The sequence below is a fragment of the Salvelinus sp. IW2-2015 genome, linkage group LG4q.2 (assembly GCF_002910315.2).
Source record: "Salvelinus sp. IW2-2015 linkage group LG4q.2, ASM291031v2, whole genome shotgun sequence".
Classification (NCBI taxonomy): domain Eukaryota; kingdom Metazoa; phylum Chordata; class Actinopteri; order Salmoniformes; family Salmonidae; genus Salvelinus; species Salvelinus sp. IW2-2015.
Genome location: NC_036843.1, coordinates 5584715 through 5595634, shown reverse-complemented (window position 1 = coordinate 5595634; position 10920 = coordinate 5584715). Strand labels below are relative to the sequence as shown.

The 10920-nt window shown below is 43.8% G+C and overlaps 1 protein-coding gene across 9 annotated transcripts in view; it reads right to left on the bottom strand.

Annotated features, from left to right (window-relative positions):
- LOC111963166 (ephrin type-B receptor 3-like) overlaps positions 1-10920 on the bottom strand; it is a 101782-nt gene that overhangs the window by 22768 nt on the left and 68094 nt on the right. For 5 of the 9 annotated variants that reach the window (XM_023986429.2, XM_023986421.2, XM_023986426.2 and 2 more), the window contains exons 6-12: positions 10311-10435; positions 8572-8734; positions 7383-7491; positions 5813-5865; positions 4216-4338; positions 2458-2705; positions 1337-1552 (exon numbers count right to left, since the gene is read on the bottom strand). In XM_023986429.2, the coding sequence (XP_023842197.1) occupies positions 1337-1552; positions 2458-2705; positions 4216-4338; positions 5813-5865; positions 7383-7491; positions 8572-8734; positions 10311-10435 (1037 nt within the window). Of the gene's footprint in view, positions 1-1336; positions 1553-2457; positions 2706-4131; positions 4339-5812; positions 5866-7382; positions 7492-8571; positions 8735-10310; positions 10436-10920 lie in introns of all 9 variants that reach the window. The other 4 variants (XM_070443333.1, XM_070443330.1, XM_070443331.1 and 1 more) reach the window with 1 other exon arrangement.

Below are 10920 nucleotides of genomic sequence, written 5' to 3'. Positions count from 1 at the left end.
GGGAAAGTCTACACATTATAGTTATCAGATTCACATGGAATTGTTGTGCAATTCAAATGTTTAAATATAAAATTATTTGTGAAAAGATTAAATGTAATTTTAGCTTCCAATTGAGAGATTTGGGTTTTCATAAGGTTAGGGCTCTGCTCAATCAGTGGCCAGCCCCTGTGAAGAGACATGGGTTATAAACTATGAAACACACCCTTCTCCCTCCACTATATAAGCCCTTGATGAAAATGTAACCTCCTGTTCCGGGTACATTAGGACTACGGTACGATGTCAGAAGGATTCAGATAATAATGCCAACCTTAGCGTGAGCTTTGGTTGCGAATGGTATGAACTTTGAACTCTTATTCGCTACAGAAGTGCTACCTCATAGCCGTTGAGTTAGCAGCGGCCGCTGTAAACGTGGGCTAGGAGAGGACAGACAGAGTATCCCGTCTACCACACAACAACGACACTACAACGTTTCCCGTTCACCACCAGAGACACTCTTCAAAGGACAAAGGATTCTGTTGGCAAAACACGGCCTTCCATCTACCACCAACCTATTGAAGCGCGGGTCAGAGTAAATATGTATTGCATTTTCCTTTTCCAAGTGGGAGGTAATTTAGAATGCATAAGATTCTGTATTTACGATAGAGTAGTTGCCTACGGCCCGATAGAGACATCGCTTCTCCATTTGTTATTCAGTCTTCCCGCTCTTTCACTCAAACCCAACCCCCTTTTCTTTGTGTAACCAGCTGTCATATCTGTTCCGTCCACTAGGGAAGTTTTCCTTTATGACATAATTTGTAATCAAGGTATGATTCATTCTGTGTACATGTAATTCTGTGTGATTATTTAGGTATTTAGTAAATAAATAATTAAACCCAATTTTGTATTGCTGATTCAACTTGTTAGTCAGGGTTCGTGAAGATAACCAAGAATTTACAACTTTCAGATGAGACTGAAATAAGGTGACGATTAATATTGACTGCTATTGCTGTAAAATATTACTAGGTCTTTAAGAGTTTATTCGGAAGATAACTGCTCTATAAATATTATTTCGTGGTGCCCCGACTTTCTAGTTAATTACATTTACATGATTAGCTCAATCAGGTAATATTAATTACAGAGAAAGTATTTCATAGAATAGCATGTCATATCACTTAATCCGGCATAGCCAAAGACACGACAGCTGTTATAGCAGCAAAGGGGGGACCAACTCAATATTAACGCCCATGCTTTGGAATGAGATGTTCGACGAGCAGCTGTCCACATACTTTTGGTCATGCAGTGTAAATGCCCACACACACATGCATACACACACTACCAAAGTGTCCTACACACTAACCAGTGAGCTGGTGTAGGTGGGATCCGTGGCGTCATCTTCGAGGAAGCGAGACAGGCCGAAGTCAGACACCTTACACACCAGGTTGCTGTTGACCAGGATGTTGCGTGCAGCCAGGTCCCGGTGGACGTAGTTCATATCAGACAGATACTTCATGCCCGCCGCGATGCCACGCAGCATCCCCACAAGCTGGATCACTGTGAACTGCCCGTCGTTGAGCTGGCAAAGACAAAGAGATAGAAAGAGAAAGATAAGCAACCATTATACTATAATCTACATTCAATAATTAGTTTAACTGTTTAACATACTCCCGTTCCTACCTCTTTGCCGCTCGCTCTCTTTTCCTACCAACTCTCTTTTGTTTTGTGTCTCTTGCTCTCTCACGGTTTTTCTCTCTCTCACTCTTTTTCTTATTTCCCCCATATCTCTACCTAGCTCTCCTTCTGTTTCTCCCTTGTCTTCTGTTTCACCCCTTTCTCTCCACCCTCTTTCTCCTTCAATCCTTCCTTCCCTCCATCTCTCTCTCCCTCTATCTTCCGCTCTCTCGCTCTCCTTCTCAGTGTCAGACAATGTTTAATATGAGGGCGAGGCAGTGATTCATAGGCTAGTGAAACCTCTGTAAATGTCGGAGATTGCGAGAGGAGCGGCACATTTGTAAGATACTGACAACAGACGGGGGATAGGGCCTTTTCCACAGAGATAGAGAGAGGGTGTGGAATAAGAGGACATTATTAGGGAAGATTAGGAAGACATGTTTGGGTACTTTGGCAGATGATGAGATGATTACAGATACACATTTATGTGTTTTCAAGAGTATCAATTCTCTGGGTGTTTTTATATAGTGCGTGTTCAAAGGATTTAGTACAGAGATTGACAGCAAGGTAGGCCTTTGTTATTATGAAAACATTTTTGGGGTTACAGTAGGTGATGGGTAATGTTACCAAAATGTGAAATTATGTTTTTTTTTATTACCTTTGCCAAACCCTGAGCTCAATGTTTCAAATAATTTGCTAATTCTAAACATATCCTTGTGTGTGTGTGTGTGTGCACCCACCAAATTATTATTATTATTTAGTATTGTGTGTGTGTGCACCCTTGTGTGTATGTTCCACAGGTTCTCTTACCCTCAAGAAAGAGTCCAGCGCCCCGTTCTCCATAAACTCTGTGACGATCATGACTGGCCGGCTTTTGGTGACCACGCCCTCCAGTCGAATGATGTTGGGGTGGTCAAACTGTCCCATGATGCTTGCTTCACTCAGGAAGTCCCGCCTCTGCCGGTCAGTGTAGCCCACCTTAAGTGTCTTGATAGCCACAATGATCTCACGTCGGCCGGGTAGCTTGCAACGCCCGCGACACACCTCCCCAAACTCTCCTGTGAGAGCGAGGAATGGGAGACAGCAAGAGAGAGAGAATAGAGAGAGAGACGGAGGGGGGAAGAGAGGAGGTATCGAAAAAGTGGAGGAGAGTGGGGGAGAGAGGGGAGAGGGACAGTTTACTGGTTAGAACCAAGGACCCAGGGAAGGGAAGCGGGAGACTGCGAGAGAGAGGGGCTCGGGCAGTGTACGGTGGCTAGGAGTGACAGAGAAAAGGAGGGATGAAAGGTGAGAGTGAGGGACGGCCGAGGGAGAACTAAAAACGTAGGGAAGAGTGGGTTAGCGTGGGTAGTTTGGGGGTGGGGTTAAAGCTTGATAAGAGAGTGGGGAGGTGGGAGGCTAGAGATATAGGTGGGGGTAGAGGGGTGGTTGGGGAGATTAGGATTCAGAGGAGTCAGGAGAAGAGGCTGGAGGCGAGAGAAGCTTGGGGGTCGTGGAGGCTTTGCATTTAGGTCCTAACACGCCAAGCGGGTGCGAGAGTGTGTGAGAGAGACAGAAACAAGGGAAGTGAGGGAAAGGGGGAGGGTAAAGGGGAGGGGCAACAGGGTTTGAGGATTTTCCCTAAAGGCGAAGGCTGGGAAGCGACGGGTTCAAGTAGCAGCAGTAGATGTTACCGTGGTAGTGGTAGCAGTAGCAGTAGTAGAGCAGAGGGGGCTCAGCTGCAGGCGACATACACCTCAAAATCCAAATTCCCATCACCACAAGTCTTCATTCGGCTCAGATACAAGGCTAACTCTGAGTCGACAACAGTCCTGCAGCTTTTTAGCAAAAGTATTACTAATATTTCAAAATATCAAGATTTTAACTCTAACTAGTACATCAAAAAGGGGCGGAGGGGTGGAGCAAGGGTGTAAACAGGAAGAAGTAAACAGGAAGGATGCCCACAATAAGTGATGAGGTCAAGGGTCAAAGGGACTTTGGAGTGGCCCCCTTTTAGAGTGGCCCTCAAGACCCTTAAAGAGGGGGATGGAGTTTTGAGATGAACGATCCTGGCCCTGGAAGGCTGCTGTTCTAGCTGCTTGACCAGCCAATCAACTCTCCTAGATGATGTTTCAGTCAGTTAGATTCAAGTAGGGGAGCTAATCAATTGAAGTGATTGATTAATGACAGTTGAACAAACAAAATAACGTCCTACTGCAGAGCACCTCTCCGGGACCAGGAATGGGCACTTCTTAGAGGTTAAAGGTTTAATAAAACAAAGAGACAAAAAGTGGGGAAAGGAGGTAGCAATCATTAAAGGCACTTAGGTCCCAACCTAAGGGGGAGCTACAGTTGTGAGAGAAGCGAATTAGGGGACGCAACATTTTTTGCAAAGATGTAAGTGCATATTTGTGATTAGGGGGGCTGCTAGTGCTGGGGGGATGGGGGGGGGGAGCACGAGGGGAGGCGGGGCGATGGTTGTGACGATGAATTGAGTGAAAGTACCGCTTGGCGTGAAGTCCTCTAACGGTATGGCCTGGAGGTGACTAGCATTCTTCCCCCTGTAGCTCAGGAGCTTTTGTTGGTTACCTGCGCCAATGACTTCCTCGATCTTCACGCAGGAGATGTCGATCTCCTTGGCAAACTCGCGGATGGCCTCATTGGGGTCCTCGTAGGTGAAGGGGTCAATATAGACCTTCATTCCAGGTGTGACTATAGGGGATTCAATAGCGGAAATAATCACATGAATCAAGGCAGTCAAGCAGAAATTGCCATTCAAAATGATATGTACAGCATTGATTGCTAATCAATTAAATGCATGAAGGTGGCCTACGTGTTGTAATGATAGCTTAGCTTCTAATAATAACGGGTGCATTAACATATGATTTTACAGTCGAGGAATAACACCAATGAGATCCACAACCACTACACTCTCAGAAAAATGGGTTCCAAAAGGGTTCTTCTGCTGTCCCCAGAGGAGAACCCTTTTTGGTTCCAGGTAGAACCCTTTTTTGGTTTCAGGTAGAACCCTTTTGCGATCCATGTAGAGTCCTCTGTGGAAAGGGTTCTACATGGAACCCAGAAGGTTTCTTCAAAGGGTTCTTCCATCGCCTCAGTAGTTATTAAATAGAACGCTGCGGCCCTACCGCCCGTGGGGAAAACAACCCTTGGTTGTCTTGGTTACCCAATTGACTCAAAGCAAAAACGTCACCTTTATAAAACACAATTTTTTTGTTGTCTGCTTGTTTTCCTCATTTACAAAATTACATTTAAGAAAGTACAACATGTCTAAAAGATTACTTTTGAACATTTCCTGCTTCCAAGCGGTCTCACTAATATTGTAGGGCTTCCCTCATGCCCCTTTCATGCCGGCGCTAAAGTTAGCTACGTGAGTGAGTGCTAGCTAGCTACCAATCAGAACATTAAGCTAGCCAAGACCAACAACACAAACAAACAGAATTTATAGCTACAAGTAGTGATTGGAGTTACAAACGGACTATACTAAATTAGTTAAATCTCTTTCCTGTGAAATGTTTTCCACAGACAGCTACATGTAGCCTACTTGGACATTATGTCCCCACAATTTCCCACACCGAATAGATTGAAGCCACAGGGCTCTTTTCGCAGGCTTTATTTCCCTTTTTGTGAGCATTGTGAACCGTAGGTCGGGATTTTTGACCTGGTTACTTTGAACAACACAGAATTATTTCTGTATAACAAAAAATCTGTGATGAAATTGGCTTTTTTACAATGGGGGTCAATAGGAAAGAATGTTTGTTTTCCCCAATTTGTGGGCGTAGTCGAGGGGAATTTCTTCTTATGACACCAAGCTTTATCTTGGCCAGATTGCAGTTGGCCTACCTGGTTAAATAAAGGTGAAAAAAAAAAATATTCAAAACATGAATACCGACTCAGAGTATGGGTACAGCCGGTTAGGTTCTAGATAGCACCTTTTTTTCCTAAGAGTGTACCAATGCTGCCTATATAATCTATGCCTGTTAAATGACATAAACCATCTTTTGACACAATATGTGGATATAGGATTCTTGTGATATAACGGCTTTTGACATGTAGTGTTTGGGTATACTGTTAGATGTAACTAAGAACTAAGTCTAGCTCAGAGGGTTAGAATAGAATATGGATCATGTGGATTGCTTATAATGGAGGACAGGCAGTAGAGACTTACTGTACTGCTGCAGTTTCTCTGTGTACTCTGACTCGGAGCCATTCCTCTGCTTCCTGTGGGGCAAACCAGAGTAAAAACACAAAGTCAGACAACTACCGTATGGTGCAATACTCAAAGGAGCAGGAATGAGTGGAGATGATTTCGGCACAGCCGTGTCATTAGAAATAGAGAATACCACTGTATTGCTGCTCACTACGATATCTTTATATTTGAAACTAAGAAATAGAGAATTTCAGGTAAAACTACAAAATAAGATAATATATTGGACAGGAAAAGTAGGACTCTGTTTGTATGTCTGAATAGGCAGCTGATAGAAAACATAATGGCCCAACTCGAGAAGTGAAGGACAAAGCCTCATCCAATGGCAGCCTCAGCTGTCTCCCTCAACACCCAGCTTAACACTCCCTCCTGCACGCTGGTTCAGACTAATACACTGTTCACTCCCAATCCCCCCTTATTTATTCTGTTCATTCTCCTCTTTCTCTTATTTCTTCAGTATCAGTCCATTAATGCAGGGGAGATGGCTATGACAGGGCGAAGGGGGTGGGGTTGTTGAAATTACATGTTAATGTGGTTCCTTTGTTGTCTAACCAGTAACCGGGGCAATAATACCCGCCAGTGATTTGCATCTCATTTCCAATTCAAATGCAGCTACGGAATATGCCAAGGAGCCTCTGAGTTTTCCTTCTTTTTTCTTCTTCTCTCGTGGCAGATGCTAGCGAGCTAAGCTAAGACAAAGAAAGAGACTATTCAGCCTGACAGGGCCTGGGCCTGTCAGAACGGGCGGCTCACAGTGAACCATGCCACTGCCGCCGCGCCAACCGTGCGCGCCAACCAATCGCCAAAAGGGAGGGTGTCAAACTTGTATGCTTCGCCAACCTGCAGACTCCCAGTGACAGATGAGTAGTACTATGTACAGTAGAGTTGAAAGACCACAGCCAGGCTTTTACAAGAACTGAATGGATATTAAAGTTAAATGGACTAATATCCTACAAGTGAATAGGAATCAATAGGGATTGGCCATGTCCAGGTTTTTGGGACGGGCAGCTTCCGAATGCATAAACCTGGGAACTCGATGACAAGGCCATGAGTGCAGGCCTATTAGCTTCTAGCAGCTGAAGCTCATGCTCTGTCCGGTGGGCTAGCCTAGCGAGGGATTGGGAGGGAAATCTCTATGGACTGTCCACTGGATAGAGCTAATCTCCTACTCGCAAAAACTCTTAGGTGGCAGCCAGTGCAGAGTGTCCCTGTCTTTCTTTTGTGTGTTTTAAGGATGTAAACACATTCAAACGTTGACATTTCCATTTCGTTTTTGTGTGTGGGTGTTTCAATCTGTAAATCAAATATGCCAGGAATGAGCATAAATATGCGGTTTTCTCACTTGCTAACATTGCTATGCTAACATTATTTCATCCACAAACTGAAGTACGGCTAGTAAGCCAGTATTGTATGAGCTTGGTCAACTGCTTTTGATAATGAACGTGGCTTCAACGTCGGACGTAGACACTTTTTCAACGTTGTCTAAACGACAATGTGTTCACTGGGTAGTATTGACTATGATTATTCTCACCTGAGGCAGACGATGGCAATGACGACGACAGCGATAATGAAGACTAGACTTGCGGTGGCAGAACCCACAATAAGGGGCAGCTGCTCCTGAAGAGACTTCTCGGGGTCACCTAGAGGTCAAGAGGTTAGAGGTCAGGGTTACCCAAAGGTACCTGTCACCACTAGCACATAAATACATACACACTACACCCACACGGCCCTCACACCCTCAGACTAGGCGAACTCCCGACATCACTTTGTCCTTGTGATGTATGCGTGCATCTCCCACCTGTATAGAATGATTTGAGACAATAATCCTGCTGCAACAGGACATTTTTATTATTATTACATTTTTGTAGGAGTTGATACATTTTTCCTAAGGGAAAATCAAGTCTGAAATTTCAAAGTGGAAATTACAAACTAGAGAAGCCTTTTTAAACCTCAAATAAACTACAATTAAAAAATTTCCTGCATTGCAGGAACGCTCTCCTGCAACAGGGTGATGAAATGAAGATCCTACATCTGTACGGGCTTTCAACTCCTACACTTCGGCTACTCCAAGAAACCACTCCTACACTTACTTCTAGAAACCATATGCTTATGTAAAGACAGGCATGCCCTTGTGTTCACCACTCTGCATCAGAGAAAATGGGAAGGATATTGGCAGTTTGTCAGTTTCAACCTTTCGATTCACGATACAGTACTCTAGCCTAACTGGCTCTCATATAAATTGGAATGAAAGTCAAATAATGGGAAACATCGTCATAAATGATTCGGCAGACAGGCACCAAAGGTGTATTATTTAATTGATAAGCCTAAAGAAGTAATAACCTTTTGTAAGGCTTTTGAGCCTCTACATATTTATAAGCAGGGGCACAGGGTAAGGAAGTGGAGGTAGGCAGCAAGTGATGTAATATGGTCAGTTAGCCGACACGTTAATCCAAAGCGATTTACAATGAACACTTATACAACAGGCTATATGTGGCCTTCGCACGAAGCAAACCCACAACCTAGTGTTGCAAGCACCGAGCTGCTACCAAGTGGTGAGTCATCATTGCAACCACAAGAGATGTGTACCTGTTTTACAGCGTGTGAGAAATTCAGTATATTCTGATGCATGCTTGTGTCAATGGTGTCCCTGTTTGTGTCTTAGACTGTTGACAAACCCCAATTTCCGCTCATGGGGAGAAAAAAAGTTAATTAATTCATACTTTTTAGGTTGGTGCTGAAGTCGGCGGGGCTGCTATAGCGGCCGTACCCAGCCACTGTGCGGGCCCGGACCTGGACCACGTAGGGCGTGCCCGTCTTGAGCCCCTCGATGCGGGCAGAGCTCCTTTGGGCTGTCATGGTGTGGGCGATGGCCTCACCCTGGTCCTGCCAAACCAAACGCACAGAGAATGGTTAAGAAATGCTTCAAAAATTTACTAAACAAACATCCCCTCAATGATATCATCCATATTCATCGCCTTCCCTCCACCCGCTTTGTGGCACATGCCGTGTCCAACAAATCTCACCGTACAGATGGCGAGAGGCAGCGCGATGCAAGAATAGCTGGAGAGCTTTAATCGGTGGGTACAACACCACAACAAACATAGAGAGAGACACTAACCAGGTTTCCATCCAACCTTGTTTTACCGATCACTGTACTTGTACACAGCCAAACTGTAAAGAGCACACCCGACTACCTCATCCCCATATTATTACTTACCCTCTTGCTCTTTCACTCCCCAGTATCTCTACTTGCACATCATCATCTGCCCATCTATCACTCCAGTATTAATGCTAAATTGTAATTATTTTTGCCTCTATGGCCTATTTATTGCCTACCTCCCTACTCTTCTACATTTGCACACACTGTACATAGATTCTATTTTTATTTTCTTTTGTGTTATTGACTGTATGTTTGTTTATGTGTAACTCTGTGTTGCTGTATTTGTTGCACTGCTATGCTTTATCTTGGCCAGATCAGTAGTAAATGAGAACTTGTTCTCAACTGGCCTACCTGGTTAAATAAAGGTGAAATAAATGTTTTTATAAATTATGCAAGTAAAAGTCCATGTCAAATAAAACGTATCACGTCAGGCCTGATGGAAACAGCAAATCTGTCGGTTAACTTTCCATTTGTAAACTTTAATAACGGGATATGGTGTGTGGTCTTCCCACTATGACTCGGGAAAGCATGCAGTTACTGTATATACAAATAAGTTATGATGAACTTCCACAGGGTGGTGAAAGTGCACGGTAATGAGCTTGATGCTACTTTTCCAATAAATATAGAGTGTCATATTTTGGTGACAAGATGATCGATGCTTGGCTGCAGTTTGACAACTAAAAATTATATTGCTTTTATCAATAATAATCTCATGAAGTACAGTAGGTAGCCTACCCGCACTGTATCTGCGAGCTGTTGGTTAGAGCGCACGTGCCAAGACCGGACTGGGCACATTCACTATACAATGCAACATTTATTTTGACAAAATCACCAGTAGAGTTAAAAATTAGATAGAAAATGAAAATAACACATAAAAATGAAAATAACTATTTTGTATTAATTACATGGGAATGTAACCGCAAAAGCATGTTTTATGTCCACTACGTCATCACGCACAACCTTTTATCATCAACAAGTCAATTTGATAGAAACAGAACTCTAGTAGCAAAATATTGTTTTTAGAAAGATTTTCGAATATTTGCTTGGGGGGGTAAACAGAAAAGAAAAGGAGGAGGAATTGGGAGGGGAAGAAGGAGTAAAGGCAGGAAGGAAGGATCAACTGAACGCCCAGCGGACAGAGGGACAGGATTAAGACTTTGTCATAAGTGTTGTTGTCATTGTTGTGGTGTTGAATTATTTCCTACGGGGCAATATTATTACAGCATGCAACAGAGGCAGAAATAAGACTTGTGAAATAGGATGTGGAATTAAGAAGCGTTCATTTACATTGTTGCTTACCTTCTCATGGTACTTAATCTCATAATCCAGAATGATTCCATTGGGTTTTTCAGGGGGCAGCCAGGAAAGACTCATGGTGCTCGCTGTGGCCCCCATCAGGTGAACTGTAGGTACTGCAGATGGAGCTGTAAGAGAGGGGTAGAGGGAAGGAAATATGCACTGTAATTCGGTATTGTGTGTTTTCTGAGTTTCACACCCTTTGTATATCTACACAAGCCTAAGCATATTGATGCTTTGCAGGGCTTTGTGATGTGCTGTGCTTGCGATACTTAGTGGCTGGCTGCATAGCGTACCCTCTCTCCCTATAGCTCTGCTGTTCCTTTTCCAGACAAGGGATCTGTGATTCTTTCTCAGCAACGAGGAAGTCAATCAACAAAATGGTGGCGCTTAGTATTTGTAAGATCCAATACACACCCTGTGCGGCACACACACACGCACGTGAAAACACGCACAAACGCACACACTCACACATACATGACCTCACCCACATCAGGTTCATTTCTCAACCCACTCTTTTATTTGTGACCTGTGTATGACTACACACACAGCAGTCTGTCTCTCTCCCTCTTCCTTTCTCTCCAGGCATGTTTTGTTTCTGAGTCACTCCCAT